The 18871-nt window shown below is 40.3% G+C and overlaps 1 protein-coding gene across 3 annotated transcripts in view; it reads left to right on the forward strand.

Moving 5' to 3' along the window:
• The window catches only part of furina (furin (paired basic amino acid cleaving enzyme) a), an 80161-nt gene that overhangs the window by 46461 nt on the left and 14829 nt on the right, over positions 1-18871 (forward strand). For all 3 annotated transcript variants that reach the window (XM_041933911.1, XM_041933988.1, XM_041934067.1), the window contains exons 4-9: positions 359-454; positions 4431-4559; positions 4846-4922; positions 11440-11528; positions 16134-16306; positions 17561-17773. In XM_041933911.1, the coding sequence (XP_041789845.1) occupies positions 359-454; positions 4431-4559; positions 4846-4922; positions 11440-11528; positions 16134-16306; positions 17561-17773 (777 nt within the window). The remainder of the gene's footprint in view (positions 1-358; positions 455-4430; positions 4560-4845; positions 4923-11439; positions 11529-16133; positions 16307-17560; positions 17774-18871) is intronic.

Raw genomic sequence — 18871 nt, forward strand, 5'->3', positions numbered from 1 at the left:
GCATAAGTCTTTAGGTGTACCCATAAGCATAACAGAGCCTGGTGCATCCCATTTCACACCAATTCAGAAATTTTAATTAGTCTCGGGCTGCTGTGGAGTTCATCAGCGAGTCTCATTAGTGAGGGGTTCACGATACCCCTGTGCCTCTAATCTCACTCTGTCTGCTGTCATCCCGCTGAGAATTTGGATCTCTATTAATTTATTTGACGTCGTGACCCTTGTGTCCAGCACATAATTATTTCTTCTGTTTTTATATGACGGTTAGCAGTTTGTGGGTAGAGTTTTTATATTTGCTGAGCCTCACCATCATTTTATTGTTTAGCTAATTTCTACATGTGTATTTCTGTGTCTTGTTTAGGTGACTTGGGCAGAACAACAGGTGTCGAAACGGAGAAAAAAGAGAGATGTCTACGTAGAACCTTTTGATCCCAAGTTCAGAGACCAGTGGTACCTGGTGAGTAAGAACCCTGCTGAACAGAAACTTCATTTAGCAAAAGCATACGTGTGTTTTTGGTGTGTCTGTGAGCATAATTCAGCCCTGCACGCTGGTTGAGCTTTTTATCTACCCAAAGTCAATACCGGTAATTAAATTTGGGCCTGTGATGTTTCCCCCGAGTGAAAAGACAAGCCTGTATGAATCCAATATACTGTATCTTTGTGTGAAATGCTGTTGTGTCTCTTGTTTAAGTGCAAGTCTAAGTGACTTCTCCTAAAGGATTCAACTTGAACAATATCATGCATGCATGAACAGAGCGCCTTTGTATTCTGAATTGCATGCTCTTCAACAATTGATGATTTACTTTAGTCCATAAACCACAGCAACAAAGAGGAAGCGACAGAGGTGATTCACCTTGAAGCGCTCTTGTTTTCACTTGATTGATTTTCACGTTTGACTTGAAGAATGTCACTGATACATTGGCCTGTTCAAAGCAGCAGTAACAACCCCTGAGACTTTCTGTTCGGCTCCACTTTTCCTTCAATTACTGTGAGGATGCTTCAGGCGGGAGAAGATTCATGGTGATGCAAAACAGACTTGCATCACCAGTTGTTCAAAATGTCTGTGCTTTAACAGAGACAGACTGACTTCCCTAGTGCGGTGGAGTAGTTAGTGGAAACTTAAAAGGCAAATGAGGCAGATAAAAGCCTGCTGCCTGGTTAAATCAGCATGCCTAGATATCACAGATTCTGCCATATATTCACAACACTTCAGTATTTCACTCAAAGTAAAACCTGTCTGTGATACATATGGATATGGTAAAGTACACAATATAATAGCATTTTTATCTTTTATCTTTTAGGGCTGAAACTAATGGTTGTTCTTGTTATCAATTAATCTGACAGTTACTGTCTTGATTTATCCTTTAGTCTCTAGAATGAAAGTAATAAAAAAAATGTCCATCACAATTTCCCAGAGCCAGAAGATGTTTTTAAATTATTTTGTCCAACCAATAGTACAAAAAAAGCAGCAAATCCTCACATTTGAGGGGCTATAACCATAGAATAGTTGCAGATTAATTTTCTTTCAATCAGCTGCTTAATTAAGTGACTAATTGTTGCCACTCTAGAGTCTTTGTTATATTATCTTTGTTATATTGTAATGATATAATAATGTAACTTACAGAGATGGAAAATTTATATTTTATCATGGAAAACTGGGAAAAAGGATTACTAAAGCTACCGTGCTACAATTTATGGATGTGAATAATTCTGTGGTCCTTTTTCAAGCAAAAGCTTTACCTGTGTGAGTATAAAACATAAAAATCTGTTGGCAGCCCATGAGGTTGTAAAGCTCATTAAACAAATGACATGAAAACTGGTGCAACACCTTTGATGTTCTGATTCCTTCCCCTACTGGGATCAACTGAGCCTTGAGTAGAATATAAATGTCACCATGTCAACACCAGCAGAAAACTATGTTAGCTGTTAACAGACCAAACAATGACCATTTTGCCCCGCTTAGCTCGGTTAGCGTTAACCTGAAGCTCATGGGAATTAGGGCATTTGTTTTAAAGGTCTTGTGTAACAAACTGAGGTGTTGGACAAGTGGAAATGTTAGTGTGTTAGTGGGGCTGGATGTAAGTAAGAGGATTAGCAGGATTCATCCTTTGGCTACATGGAGTAACTGCACCAAATTTAATGAAAGTCCACTCCAGTCCAGTATATCTAAAGATACGCCACTCTGAACCGACCGTCTGACTAACATCCCAGGTGCCACACCAACAACATGGCGAAAACTGGGCAGCAGCTCTGCATAGTCTGAACAGAGTAAAAGTTTACCAAACAATTCTGTGGAGCGAAAAATGGAGCCAAAAAAAAAAAAAAAAATGCATTAAAATGTTCAAAAAGTTTAATTTGCCAGGTTTACCATGAACTCCTAAACACTGCATTAGGGCTTCAGATGATGCTGCTTTCATTCCTAGTTCCAGTCATTTGACAACGATTTTACTTGCCTCTTGTTTGTCTCTGTGGTTGTGATTGTGTTTTAAGATGGAGCTGTTGATTGTCGACTGTCCAAATATCTACACTCTGCAGAGTTACAGAAAAAAAACCATCAGTTTTTCCTCATAGAAATACATTCTGTGTATTATAGATAATAAGTAATTGTGATAATATTTTTCAGAAGTGCAAGGATGTAGCCAAGGACAGGTTGTAGATATGTGCTGCCTTTCTCTCCAGCAGTTAATAAATCTGTGCTTCATTAAAGATGAACCTGGCTGGCCGGAGGGAAGTGTGGGTAGTTTTGTTGGCAGAGTGTCCTTGGTGGACAGATGCTAATGGTCATCATCTGCTATTACAATGAATAAGTAATGTTTTGAGATATTTATCTAAATGATGAGGCAGATTTTTTGATTACTGATAAATCAGTGAGCAAGCCTTAGCAGGGATCTCGAGCTGTATATGTGCTCACATTCTCAGGCTTTCAGTGTGCAGAAGAAACGCTGACTTTAAGGTTAAAAGAAAATGACTTACACGATGAGCAATATTCAAAATGAGGCCTTACACAAGCCTTGCTCAGATTTATTATGCACTCGGCGAGTCAGCCACAAAAGGCCGTTCTCAATCAGTCAGCCTTGCACTTTCAGCTTTCATGATCTTTTTGATGGCTTTGATGGACGTGTCAATTGTCAATAACAAGTATGAGGAACAAACCTCATCCTGTGTGATAGAATATGCTTCGAATGGTCTGAGAATGGCTAAGAAGAGAAAATGGCGGATGGTGCATCAGATACATGACAAAATGCTTGAAAAAGAAGAGCTTTGAACTAAATGAATGCCAGACATGGCTTTGGACCAAAGGTCAAGTTGAATGTCAAAAACACATAACAAAGCATACAGAATCATTACTGTCTGCCATCGTTCAGTTCACTGGTGCTTTGCTTGGTATTAATAATAAATGCAATAAATGGAGCATTGCACTGATGGTGTCAGAATAGAGATACTTTTGTAACCTTGCAATACTGCCTTCCTCTCTTTGAGAAACGAAAGCTATTTGAAGGAAGAACGCCTGAAATCAGGGTTTCGATTAGAACAAATTGGTGCTGGTCTATATGTGCTGGAAAATTTCAATGTCATATGGCAGAAATTCCAGGGAAATATTATCTGTGTTTATGGACCCTATTTCCCCATATTTCTGAGTCCAAGTGAGGAATGGGTGAGTAATTTTTGAAACTGGTCAGGTATTGAGCAACAGCATAGTAGCCGACAGCAATGCAACAGACTACAAAGTAATCCCTCCGTGCATTTATGCACCGTCAAAGTATGTCCGCTGGATGTTCTTGTTTTTTGCCACTGACTGATTCTAAGTGTCTGACAACATTATGAAAATGCTCCCTACAGACATGTTTTGTTATAGCGTGAGATCCTTTTTGTTTAAACAGCCGCTGTATCACTCTCGCCAAAGCCACCAGACTCCATTAACAGAAACTGTAATTTTCTCATCGTAAAACACAATTTATTCAAATTCGACACAAGAAACTCACCAAAACCTTCATAGTTCATCTTTCCACTCTTCCAACGACAAACACTTAATTCACAGAGTTAGTCATGAAAATATCAGGAGAGAATCGAGAGGGAGGGCAGACATCAGAGAGGCAGTGGGAGAAATCAGCGTGCAGAGCCAGAATATTTTCACATCTAAATCGGGAATTATTTTCACCACATTCACATTCACCAGATATTTAAAAATGTCGGACTTGAGTAGATTTTCCCGGTAAAGAAACAGCAATTACCAGATAATGGAAACCCTGACTGAAATTCAATAAGCAGCACCATTTTTTCCTGGATGCTCCAGTGAAAAGCTCAGTCCCCTTCTACTGAAAATGTCTTAAATGATTGCCCTTCCAAATTTGGTTAAAAGCACCTTCTTGTCAGTATCCAGGTGTCTCTCAGATAATTAGATTCCTTCTAAGATATTTTCTCTCCATCCTCAGTACAACGGCAACCACCGTGACTTGAATGCCAAAGCTGCGTGGCAGTTGGGCTACACAGGTAAAGGTGTGGTGGTGTCGATCCTGGATGATGGAATAGAGAAGAACCATCCTGACCTAATGCAGAACTATGTGAGTACAACTCCCAAATAAGCTGATGCTTTATGTTTTACATGGAGAAGCTGTGTTTCTGCAGAAGCAAACAAAATGAAGATAAGAACAGAAGAAATAAAGCAGATTTTGAATTAAAGATAATATCTCCCTTGTGCTAAATTTGAGCATCTGGTGGGCTTTAAGAATCTGTGTGGACAGATTTTGAAGTTTTATGTGTTGCAGATTTTTTAATATTCGAATGAACCAAACTCAGAAAAGGCTGTTTCTGCATCTGACTCTTAACAGCTTGTCTGTGTTTTCTAAGGACCCGGATGCCAGCTACGATGTGAATGATGGCGACCCAGATCCTCAGCCTCGATACACGCAGCTTAATGACAACAGGTAGAAATCTACACAGATAACAACTTAATTTCCATTCTTCCCTTTGTGTTTTGGCCTGCCCTAGAACCACCCACTTTTGTTTTCTAAGCACCGGCTGTGTGTGGGGGATGTCAGGATTAAACTGCACTTGTTCATTAATTTGTCTCCCTCAATGTTTGATAGCTGACAGCTGACATGTAAATAGGCCCATGGCTGTTTCCCATCCACTGTTGAGTCAAGGAACAAAACTAATTAAAGGCCACAGCCTATGGGCTTTGTTTTGTTCAATTAATTTTAATTTTCTGCCATTTAATGCTTTTTTTCTCTCCACAAATGGGCCATTACTTCTTAATATGAATCCTGCCCCCAACTCAGAGTTGGTGAATTTGTTTTGACCTCCTAAATCACACAGGCGCCATCGGGGCATCTCTGTAGTCTGGGTAAGTAGAGTAAATCTACACTAGGATTAAGGTAGTGTGCGAAGAAAACAGCTTTATTGCAGTGGCCTCTGCAGATGGCATTAGGAGTTGTTTACCACCACGGTGATGTCTTGCACAGAATTGATTGAATTAAGTTTATCAGCATTAATGAAACAGAGCAAATCTCTTGGCTCTGGAGGGCCTGTGCTCGTGCTCCTTCATTCCCACTGCCCGCCTCCTTTCTGACTTTAATTTCTGATTTGCTGTAATCTGTTGTTTGTGGGCCAGTGGCCTGAGAGGCTTTTTATATATCTTGGGGCTCACCGCGATTACTGGTGATGGCAGAGAAGATTATAGTTGGAGGGTCGGATGGAAATCAAACGTCCCCAACTGAGACAGGGGCCTGGAGCGGGCACCATGAATGTGGAGGCTAGAGGGGAAACAGTCAGAGCTACAGAATGGCCTAAACATGCTCTTACTAAGCGAACGCTGTATCAACCACTTAAAGGCTTTGTGGAACATATAAGAGGTGGAGGCTGATTGTGGAAGGTGTGTAATTGTTTTCAAACTCCAAACAAAATACACTACATCGGGGCAGAGCAACACATGTGGTGTACAGACACACACACACACAGTTATCAGCAAAAGTTTTGATAAACATAGACACAATTCAAACAATACGCAGTTGCTTTCTAATTCAGCCCAATGGAATGTTTTGTGCCAGTGCCCGAAACTGTTTTCCCTAAATGGTGGAAATGTTTCTGGAGGAATGTGGGAGAACATCCCTCCAGTGCAGCTCCACAGATTCACAATCTATGCCAAGGCACGCTTAAGCTCTTCTGGTGGCTCATAGTGGCCCAGAGCCCAGCTGAGACACTTAGTATTGATGTTTCCTTCATTTCAGCTGCACCTCTTTCCAACCCTCGCTCACCTCAGCCCTTATCTCTTGCCACCCAGCTCTCCGTGTCTTCCTTGTGGCAGGACTAACTGAGAGGGAGCATATTTGTGTGTGTGTGTTTCTTACTTTTGCAGTGGGTTGGTGCAGATGCATGTGTAAACAACCTGTGGGCGGGCATGAAAATGCGTAAGGTTGTGTAAAACTGTAAGTGTCTGTTCCCTGCAAAAAGCCCAACTCTGTTCACCTCCATAAAGCTGTCTTTCTTTCCCAGCATACGGGAAGCAGTGAGGATGGCTCAGGAGCAATGTGACCATTCACACTCATGTTTATATAAGTCGGCATGTGATCTAGATGTTTCCCTTTCCAGGTTTTCTTCTGACTCCTATCAGGATGGTTTCCAAATATGCATTTTCAGGATCAAACCTGGCTGGACTGGCATGGACTTATTGCCTCCTGATGGCGAGAAAGGCTTGCTCTAAATAAACTTTAAACTACATCAAAATCACTCTATTCAACATGTGCAATAAACATGCAGATGTTTTTCTAAAGGTTGGTGAGGCACAGGAAAAAAACAACATAAACTACTTTAGAAAACAAGGGGGAAGTGCAGACTGACTGCGCATGTAAATTCAGAAATATTTAGTGCATGGCGATGGATGAAGCGACATACTTACAGTGCTCCAAACAGCAGGCTGATTAATTTTCACCAGATCATACATTAATCTCTCTCTTGACATTTTCTTTATATTCCGCTCCTTACTATGCTCTATAAACATCACCAGGCCTTTTGTCCTGAAGGCCAGCTCATTAGCAAACTGGCAGAGCCATTAACAGACTTAAGAATGAGCAGAGCAAAACAGTTGTGCAGATTTACCTTTGAGGTTCAGTGCAGACCAGAGACTAATGAACAGCAAACGGTCCTATCCACGGCCTCGAGAGCCTCAGTGGTTTTTTTTAAAGTAATTAGGAGGATGCAAGGAAGAAGAAGTAACTGAATGAAAGATGTGAGGACGAGAAGTGAAACTTTGAGGATAAAAAAAAAGATCAATGTGCTGTTGGACAGGTACATATTTCACTATACAGTTTTTTGCTTTTCACTGTTTTCTTTGTCACGTTCTTTTAGTCATCTTGTAAAAGTTTGTATGTACCTCAAACTGCAGGAAATGCAGAACTTGTCAAGTATTGCCAATCGTCTGTGGTATCTTTAGAGGATTGTTGTATGTTTATTAAACCTGCCATTTTATTTTTTGTAATTAGTAATTGACCACTATTGCAAATTTGGGTTAACACTTTTCCCATCTTTGCACTACACCCATAGACATAGTTTGGATACATCTGTATGACAATAGCATGTCTCCAGAGAGAGTCCGTTAAGGCTGTGTACAGTGATAATGGTTCTGCCAGCTGTGAGTGTGAATACTGATCATGTTTTTGGTCTCGGGCCCGCAGCCAACTGTAGTTCACTGTAACCTGAGTTGGTCTCCGTGCTTAGAATCTGCCAGGGGGGTTGTTCTGGCCATAATCTGAACAAGACTTTAGTGAAATTGCTCTTTGTTCACCATAATCTCCTATTATCACCATTACATATGACGTGGGAGTCGGAGCTTATTGCACAATGCACTGGATACAAAAGGTGTTTTGGAGTTCCTTCAAGGTTCTCTTGTTTCTTTTCCAAGAAGTGAGTGACTTTCTCCACCAAGATTTAGTTGAGGAGGATTAGCGAAGGCATCAAAGTGTTTTAAATAAAAGCAGATGTTGTTCACTCTGAAACTGCTGTCTTACTTGTGATGAGATGATAACTAGCGGGCATGTACCTCTGATGTCTTTCCATGTACAGTTTGCATTATGTTGGTAATGTTGCAGGGACCCACACTAATTGACTGTTGCTTCATTGAGTTTTGTTTTAGTAAACTGGAAGCTTGTTTAGACCTTTTTTTTTTTTTTTTTCCATTTTTCTGAATGAAAAGAACAGTCCGATGCGTGTGACAATTTTTTATAAAAACTTTATTTAACAGTGAACAGTTCATTTTTAAAAAGATACAAGTAGATACAAAACTTGTTTGAATAGTTGAATGTGTATATATTATATAGCTCTTCATAAAAAAACTAGCCAGACTACATCTAACAATACAAACTGTGTTGCAGTAGAAGTTTTCTATCCAGTAAGTGGGTTTTGGTTTGATATTATCACCTGGTCACTCCAAATCAAGTAAATCTTGAATGAATTCTAAAACATCTCTTGTTGTATAACCCGCTGTGATATCTGCGTATCTGACTCATAACATCATGCTTCAGTTGGTTTAGATAACTGTTAAATAGTTGTTGAATAGGTTTATAGCATCAGAACAGATAGTAATAGTTTGTTTTAAGAAGTGGGAGCAATTGAGAGTTAAGACTTCTGAGAGTCTGGGCCAGCGTGTCAGGCAGATGTTTACATCACTGATAATTAATGTGTGACTTGTTAACAACTGATGGAACAGTGCTGTACTTCTAGTGACAGACTGCTATTTGTTCCTGCAGACAGTGTCTGCTTGTTGTTTCACTTCATGTGATGATCTGCTGCGCTGTGCTGACACCCCTTCAGTCTCCTCTCTGAACCCTGGGCCTGGAGGATGAATCCAGGTTCAGTTTCACATGATGTCGGCTCGTCAGGATGCCACATCAGTTGAAATGTGTGCACACAGACAAATTGAGGACATTGAGTCACACCTTGCCTCATTGTCAGAGGATTGGTAGCTCCCTCAGGCATCTCATCATGACTGATCGTCCTGTTGACAGATGAATTCACAGAGTCAAGGTTTCTAATTAGCTGTTGTTTGGGGATTTGGGCAGTAAACTGTAAAGATGTTTATCATGGGAGCCATTTGTAATACTACAGTAAGTTTAATGAAGCATTTTAATGCCTTGGGGTTGTGTGTGTATATGTGCACCTAATGTTACTGTGATGAATAAAGTCCTATTAAAGGTCAGTTTAATTTTTTATTTTTAGTAAGATTTTATTTAAGTTTGTATAGATCACCAAATGAATTAACTGAATTGACTGTTTTATTACATTGTATAGACAAAACAATTAGCGAGTTAATCAAAAAATTATAAACAGTTTATTCAGTAATGAAAATAATCCTTAGTTCTACTCCTAATCATGGGGCACACTGTATGTATGTATTATAACTTGTTCTGCTAAGTGTTGACATTGTAATCTTGTGGTTTCTGAAATCAGTTACCTATGTAGCCAAAACATATTAGTGATGCATTTTCTAAATACTTAAGTGAGTCACTTCCAGATAAAAAACTACTGCTGCTAAAATCTTACTGGTATTAAGATAACTTTTGACCTTGAATGTCATTTGCTGGACAGCACACTGTTGACTGGATTCAAACAGAGCAGTTCTGCCCACTACCTGCAAATCGATAGCTGAGTGAAAATGTTAGAGACTTGTGTAAGTCATGTTGAATAAATAGCAGGGAGCGAGCTGCTTTCACAAGAGCATTTCACAAAAGTGTTTGACCCTCTGATGTATTCTTCACATTCTCATTGACCCGGACGGTGAGTGGGAGCAGTAAAAGGATATCTTCTTGTATCCATTTCATCACTCCCAGGAAAATCACTCCCAAAAACCTGATTATGCAAGTAGTTCTTGCTTAATCAGATTCAGAAACCAAGAGCTTCACCTCTGTAACTGCATTTGTATGCTATGAATCAGTCTACCGTGTAAGTGACTATAATGAATGTGTCAAAGGAAGGTTTGGGGGAAAAAGGCTCAGTTGAACAGCGGCGGTATAGGCCTGTGCATGCCCGGCATCCCATCACAGACACCTGAGCTGCTTTTATTATCAGCTGCATCACAAACACGGATGCTGTAGGACATGCGGCCCCAAAGTCAACAGACTAGTCACTTCCAGGAATGTTGAGATAAAGTTCAGTGGAAAATTGTCCAGATGACATTAGAGTGTGTGTTTACTTTTGTTTGCGTAAAGATGTTTTTTTTTTAACTGCAGCACTCCGTGTCACCTCTGGCTCCAGCTCACTGATGTTTTATGACACATTAGAGTTCTGTGCCAATGTCAGCTGTGGTTTTGACATTAACCTCCACCTTCTCAGCTCTCCACTGTGTCTGAAGAGATCTCTGGGGGACTGGATTACAATACTCTGACATTTGTCTTCATACCTGTGTCTTTAATGAAAGCAGAAGTCTTATTAGAATTAGTCAGATAAAAATGGGTTACAGCCTCTGTGACCTCTGATCTCTCCATTGTGAACAGTTTAAATTGCAGTTCAGGAAACTCAGTTCGGGGAATTAATAATTTCTTTAATACTCATTAATAACTAATAATGAATAAGTTAACAGCAGCTTTGGCAGGTTACCCTCAGAGTTAACGTCCACATCCTGACAGCAGATGTGGTCTGCTGTGTCAGGGGAGGATATCTGCTGCTCGTGTTTTGATTCTTCTGTTTTCTTGTTTGGCTGGATACCCAGTGTGCCGTAATGGAAGCCTGCTTGAGTAGATAGTGCCTGCAGTAGTGAGTATTCACTGTTTCTGTTGTTTCCTGGTGTGGCAGGGCCGCCCAGGCTCCGGCATTCCTGTCTGGGAATGGCTGTGCTCCAGGAGGGGGTTGCGCCACAGTTTGAAGGGCATTAAGAGTGCATGTCCATCAGACAGACCAGGAGAATGCACCTGACTGGAATGTGATGATCGGTCCCTCTGTAGCGGCTTCTTGGATCTCTTCACTGCAGTGCCTGGAGCTAGATCTTACTACAGAGGCTCAGGCTTAGTGAAGGACCCATTGTGAAAACAGCAAATCTAATTCACAATTTCCTCCCCTGTGTGGCAGTAGCATGTCATCTTATTTCCCCTTTTCCCTCGACTTGATTGAAGCCCTGGCAGCATTCCAAGGTCACTAATGCTAGAAGGCCATAGATAATGTTTGGTGGTCTCCACTCATTGGCTGAATGTTTTCTTTCGTACAAATGGGAATTCAGATTTGTTTAAAGAAATCAAAGCCAAGAACCTGTCTCCATGAGTTTGTTTTGTCTCAGTCTGCAGCTCGACCACGGTTCACGAGGGAGCACATTCTTCACACAAGCAAGCGTTGTTATGTGTGCGCTACCTGTGGGTACATATACAGTAAAGTGCTGTGTCATTAGGTGTATGGCAGTTAAAAGGATTAACAGTTTCCCTTAAACATGCCTCTCACTTACTCTTTCTTCCTCCTCCCCAGGCATGGAACACGGTGTGCAGGAGAGGTGGCAGCAGTAGCCAACAACGGGATCTGTGGAGTCGGTGTGGCCTACAATGCCAAGATTGGAGGTAGGATCAAATAAAAACAAGTAGTTGATTGATTTGTTCTCACAGAGGTAAATGATAGTTTCTTTTCTTTTTCGACAACCAGAATAGTAGCGCCAGTCTTATTTTCAGCCCATTTCCCAGACACAGCATGCCACTTAATCTGCCACAGTTGTCATGTGGATTGCCAGTGTGCTCTAAATGTAATGGTTTAGTAAGAGTATTTAGAAAACAGTCTTGGAACCTAGCTAAGTATGTTTACTCGAGTATTGCATTTAAGTACATTTTCGAGGTACTTGAACTTTACTTTAGCATTTCCATTTTATGCTACTGTATACTTCTTTACTTTTCAGAGAGAAGCATTGTACTTTTTACTCCACTTCATTGAAAAACAAACTAGTAGAATCTTCACAGATTCAGACTATAATACAAAATATTATCAGCAAATAATATCTGATAGATTTCTGTAAATTAATCTCATACAGCAGTATATAAAGTCATTCAAATTAGCTGCAACTTTCCCAGCTGCGGCATGAAAGTGATACGTACATGAATACATCAAAAACCATAATCCAATTATATGATACACATTTTTATAAAATGGGCCATTCCTAATAATTAAATGGGCCATTCCTAATAATGAGTACTTACACTTGCAATAGTGCAGTATTTCTACATTGCGATGTTACTACTCTTGCCTCAGTAAATGATCTTCGTATGTCTTCCACCTCTGTCAAAAAGCACAAGGATATGATGAAATGATACTGGAGCTTTAAGGGAATCTGTGTTAACTTAATGTCAAATCGACTGTTCACACTTTGCATTTAAGGTAAACATGGTAAAAATGTTGCTAGCTTCTAATGTTCCATCCTCTAAGTGTCTGCTGTAAATAGGTGCAGACAAAACATTATACACACCCTCAATATACAGTGAAGTGCAAAACCACCCCTATGTGTAGCTACGACCACAGAACATACCACAGCTGAATTAACACCTGTCTGTCAAAAACATTGTGGGCTTCATGAAGACAGGGTTTATTCCAGTGCTGCTGTGCTGGGATGCACTGGATTATACAGAGGCACCTAATAAACTGCTAACTGAATGTATTCAGAGACATCTGGTTGTGCTGGTGGCATCTCGGAAGAAGTGAAAGAAAGAGATAAAGGGGGGGCCTTAGAGTTTGACTGTGGTACTGCAAACTTGAAAGCGTTGCCTTTATGGTTTTATTGAAGGCAAAACGCCCACTTTAAAGTTTTGAAAGCCATGTCACAGACGAGCTGAAGTCAAATCGTCAGAATACACGTTTGGCAGGGGCTCGTCAACACCCGGCTGTGATGTCGGCCCCCCGCTGTTCCTGACCGACACATGCTTGATATTTGTGTCACTCTGGCTAATGAAATTTCATCACCCAGTGTCTGTCAAAACCTTTATGTGCAGTGTGAGTTTCACCTTTCTCTACCTTCATTTAACAAAGTCCAAACAGAAGAAGAAACATGGAGAAAATATATTTTTTTTTTATGTTGGTTCTGGTTTAATCTCATAGTGAATTCACTATGAATTCAACAGTCAATTGAAAACATAATTTAATGATGAAACATTATCATTATTTAAGATTGTCTGTGTCAGCGATAAACACGCTCATAGTAGAATCTGCAAAGAAGATACAAAGTATGTGAGTGTGGAAAAATATTGTGAAATATTAATTTGTTTGTTCTAAAAAGGGCTTTACACCCTGATGGGTTGTTTTGCTTCTGTCTACAGGGAGGCAATAGTTTTTCTTGTTTCTGTTCCCATTCTTCAAAGGAAGCTTCAGTGGCTTTTTCATATTGGAAAAAAACAACAAAGTTTAATTGTACAACCCCGATACCAAGAAAAGTTGGGACCATGTGTAGAACAAATAAAACACAATTTGATAATCCTTTTTGACAATATACTTAATTAAACATTTGTAAATAAATGCTTATTCTAAATGTGATGCCATCAACACATTTCAAACAATTTGGGACAGGAGCAACAAAAGTTGTGGAATCTTCCAAAAACACCTGTTTGGATCATTCCACAGGTAAACAGGTGACTGGTAACAGGTGATAGTATCATGATTGGGTATGAAGGGAGCATCCTGGAAAGGCTCAGTCGTTCACAAGCAAGGATGGAGCGAGGTTCACCTCTTTGTGAACTCATGTTTGGATAAAGGGTGTTACTACATGGACTCAGGAACACTTTGTAAATCTGTTGTCAGTAAACATTGCACACAACTTATTGTGTTATGTCATTGTGTTTTATTTTTGCTTTTTCTCTTGGTATGATTCTAAAATTGAAGCCACATTACATGGGCTATCAGGATTGCAGTTAGTTGTTGGTATGGTCACATTGCTCACATGTGTTTTATATTTGCGACTGCTTATTTCTTGTTCCTGTGCTGAGGATGTCTTGTAATGTCTGTTGTGGACTGATTCCACGATGTAGCATAATGATGCATAGTTATAACTGTAGGAGTGCCTTTATCCCAGTGCATACTTGAACTCATTACTTCTGTTTTTATGTTAATAGCCTCCTGCCTGCATCCTGCTTTCATAAAGTTTGAACCCTGTCAGTATAGTGCCATAACTCTCCTCTTTATGGTCATTCCAGATGGCATGTGGGAATATACCACATGGCATTCTGCCTTTGTAACCTAACTAGTGGGCTGCGTGTGGTCGTGTAGGAGGAGCAGGAGACGGTGCGGTGTGAAAAACCTGCGCATGTGCTTTTATCCACATTCAAGACTCTTTTCCATCAGTAGAATCAGAAACTAGAACTGAAATGAAATTCAGAAACTACAAAGAATCCTTGAGTGTATTTGTGTTTACTTTTCCCCTTCACATCGAGAGCTGTGAAGGTTGGGTGAAGCAAGACAAGAAAAAGAAGTGTGCTGTGGTCCATTGTGAGCTGCTCTGCTGCCGCTATAAAGTATTTTTCAAGGTTTGCTTTTCAGTCAGGATCCAACGCTTTATTGGCCGATTACGGTCACATATCAAAACATTGAAACTAAGACGAACGTTGTAGGAGCAAAATTATTATTTCAGAAATGCAGATCTTATTTTCAAATGTTTTAATCCTACTTTCAGTTGTAGAATCATCATCTTTTAGAACATTGATGTTTATAATACCATACTTTGCACATATACCAAAAAATAGCAATTTATCTTTGATGTTTTGTCAACCTTTGCCTCTGGTTTTTGGAAATGATATTTTGGGATGGGGACTGGAGATTCTTGAGTCTCCACAGCGAATCGCATGGCTCTCTCACCGAAGTGCAGGCTGCCATGGAAACACTAGCAGCTCAGTGTCTGTTTGATGCTTTTGGGGGACTTCAAAGAGTCAGTGCTTGGTTGCTTTAACCCATATAGAGCAGCATGGAGCAACCTGACCTGCAATGCATCAAAGGGGGAAATTAGTTTGTTATTGTCTTTGATTTCTCACTGCTTTTTCTGTGGAGGAACGTTGCTGAGACAGAGAAATCGTTCTGTTGCAAGAAAACTTGAACTTGAAGCAGAAATAATTGGTCAGGATGAGCACCACACTCTCTGTCTGCTTTTTCTGCATTGTTTTGTGTGTGTCGGGTCTGATACAGCACCTCATCAATGATCACTCGAAATAGCTTATAAGTAAGCCTTATTTGATCAGCTATCAGCTATCATTCACTTCTGTTAAAATAAGTCTGATTGAATTTACATTCAGTTCACTGATTTCATCCAGACACGCAGAGGAAGACAATTAATTTCTTTCTATCATCTTTTTATCTGAATTTTCACTCAGACATCTGCTTGACACTTGAGCAGGCAGTTCACCCACACTGCAATTGATGTCATTCCATTTGTTTTTTCCAAGCCAGCTCAAGCGCCAAAGCCCATTAGTAGAGATAGTGTTGATTTACCTAGTGTGTTCTATAAGGATGTTACAGTGGATTCACAAATAACGAACACCACCAGGATGTGCTGCACCAGTGCCTGAGCTGTGCAAATACACACAGACAAGGTACACCATTGCAAACAAGTGTGTAAATATGCAAATCAGACAACCACACAGCAGCATTGCTTTGTTCCGACACATGTTGAACTTTGCTGAACATGAGCACACACTCAGGTAAACCTTCACCACCATGCACTAAAGCACTGAGCTGCAGACAAGAGGAACAAGATCCTGCAAGGTTATCGCCACCTGCAGCACAATTTGCATGTTTCTGTGTAGTCCTTGGTTTTTTTTGTGTGTGTGTTAAAGAATACTCCACTAACTTAGCATTGTGCTGCTGTAACAGCCAATGTTTACTGAGTTATACATATATTTCCAATCTAACGTACACTAGATTTACATTAACAATGTTAACTAACAACAACTAAATATACTAAATAAATACTGAATATTTGAATTAAGTTAAGTTATTTGTTCTGCCTGCAGTGTCCATTGTGTTCTCAGTCTCAAGTGTGACTGATTCTCAAGAGTTTTACTTGAAACTATACAATACTACTACATACTTATATATTCAATTCAATTTCATATAAACTTTCCTTTGCAAGTACTAAGAAAAGCTTTCTGTTTTGTCATCTGGTGTGTGTGTCTGTATGTATTTGTGTGGGAACGTGATTGCAGGTGTGCGTATGCTGGACGGTGAGGTGACTGACATGGTGGAGGCCCAGTCTCTCAGTCTGAATCCCCAACACATCGACATCTACAGCGCCAGCTGGGGCCCAGAGGATGATGGCAAAACTGTTGATGGACCTGCCAAACTCGCCAAAGAAGCCTTCCTGCGTGGAGTTACAGAGGTGTGTGTGTGCGCGTGTATGTGAGCATTTGTTTGTGTGTGTATGTGTTTGTGTGAGACAGAAATTATTTGCTGCCTTTGTGTGTGGCTTCCTTTCAGCAGTCAGTAATTGAACTGTTCAAGCATGAGAGGACACAAGCGGGAAGAACAAAACAGTTTTTTGACCCTGACAATTAGGAACGGAAGAGAATGTCCTCGAAAAAGCCACCAGGGCCGAAAATCTTGGAAATGAATCCAAGTATAAAAAGTGGGTTTTTTTAAAACTATATTCATTGTTAGTTCAAGGACGCTTCTTAAATTGCCAGCTCATCTTTTATCTCCCAGCTCTTTCAGTCGGTCGGCATGAGGTCTCTTCAAATGTGAAGTTTTAAAAAAAAGAAAATCAAGGTTGTTTTTTTTACATATCCAATCAAGCAGTTAGTGGAGCTTTAAATGACTTGACAAGCATTTCTAATCAAAAGGCTCTCAAACGCAGTCTTAACAACTATATGCTTATAGGAGAAAAGACATTTTAAGGGGGGTTTGTTTTGAAAACCATTCTGTCAGTATCTGACAGCATGGTAATCTGAATATTACCCAAAAAGCAGCTGCACTGCCGTGTAAGCAGTCCCGTTGATAGCAGCACTTGTTTTAATGCATGGGATGGTGTCAGATATGTAAAAAGAACAAGTCAACAGATAAATAAGCATACAGATCACACCCCAGGCTGCACTCCATGAATAAACACATCCATCCAGCTAACACCGACTCGTGTTACAGGGCAGCAGGATTCAAGGCATGTGCCATAAAGCTGATTGGAACCGCTGACACTGACTACTAAGATAATTGCCACAGTGACAGCGCTGTCAGATGGTGGTGTGGGTGGTGCATAGCTGGGTTTGATCAATGCAGAGAGAGACGTCTCCACTCAATACAATAAAGCGGCTCTTAGAAGAAAATGATTGCACTTCAACATCTGAGAGGTTGGATGATTTATCACAATGAGCTGTTGTCATGTAGTGCCTTTTTGTATTGCATCGATGTCATGTGATATTTAGCTCTTTTTAATTTACTAAGTGACCACACCGGCCTCTGTGATGTATGCTGTGTTTTAATGGACCCTTTTTCAAATGAGCCTTGGAATTAATTTACTCTCGAATAATTGGGATTCCTATTAAAGATTAGAGATTTTGGTCCAATGACCAATGGTATGAATGAATGAGTGAATGAAAGAATGAATGAATTTCCGTTTCTGAATGTTCTGTTCCTTCTCCAGGGTCGTAATGGTTTGGGCTCCATCTTTGTGTGGGCTTCTGGGAACGGAGGGAGGGAGAAGGACAGCTGCAACTGCGACGGCTACACCAACAGTATCTACACCCTGTCCATCAGCAGCTCCACCCAGAATGGCAATGTCCCCTGGTACAGCGAGGCTTGCTCGTCCACCCTCGCCACCACCTACAGCTCGGGGAACCTCAATGAGAAACAGATAGTGAGTTTGTGTTTACATCTAGTGTCTATTCTTTCATTCTCTTTCTCTCCTGTGCATTACATTCAGAACAGTCTGATATTATAATTAGTGCTGAATCAATTAGTCCATCTATCGACAACAGTTTCGATTCAGTAAAGGTGCCCTCTGGAGTTTTCTTGTAAACAAACAAACGTTATGTTAACATTCAAAGTTAACTTACCAAAACACATCGTGTATCCTTGAGGTCTAACAAACATGTTGAATTCATCTCCTTTCTCATGGCTGTGTTTCGGAGCTTTTTGCCTCTGCCTGTAGATCAGTGGGATAGTGTAACACCACTGAAAGGGCGCGTGCCTCCCTGTGTGTGTGCACAATTACATTTTGTGCATATGGCTGCAAGTAACAGTTGTCTTAATTTCCAAATAGACCGCCTATTATTTCCTTGCTAAACATATTCGTTTTGTCAGTTAATATGTTCTTGGGGCCTAATATGATGCCTTCATGTGTTCAGTCCAAAACCCAAACATGCACTCTATCACAGAGGGCTGAGAAAAAACTGGGAAGTGCTGAAGCCAAGGATTATTTTTTCTTTACATTTTTGCTTTAAAAAAATAACTTAACTGATCAATTGGTTATCAAAATATTTGATAATGAATTTTATATCTCCATGGGACTAAGTGGTTAATTGAATCTCATTTGCAGCATTCGGCTCTGCAGCTTTATGCTGTGCCTGTTGTTTTTCTTCATTCTTTCCTCCTTTGCTTCATTCTTCTTCTTCTCCATTCATCCCGTCTTGGGCCATTAAAATTATAACGAATAGTGAGCGGCTGAAACTCCATATGGCAATCAGTTCCCGCTTAATATTCTTCTCACAAACACAGTGTCACACACACAGTCTTTCCTTCTCTAGCATAGCGCCTAGCAGCCAGACCAACTGGACGGACAGCTTATGACACCTCCGTGACATGTGGCTGGTCCCTTAATGCTTCAGTGCTGTACTCATTTAATTGTGCTGTCACTCATGAACCTGAGAATGAAGAGATGGAGCAGAAGAGAGATGATGGGACCTCCAGGGTTGTGAAGGAGCGAATATCTTTATTTCTGTTTGGGTTTTTTTTT

This window comes from Chelmon rostratus, chromosome 1, assembly GCF_017976325.1.
Source record: "Chelmon rostratus isolate fCheRos1 chromosome 1, fCheRos1.pri, whole genome shotgun sequence".
Classification (NCBI taxonomy): domain Eukaryota; kingdom Metazoa; phylum Chordata; class Actinopteri; order Chaetodontiformes; family Chaetodontidae; genus Chelmon; species Chelmon rostratus.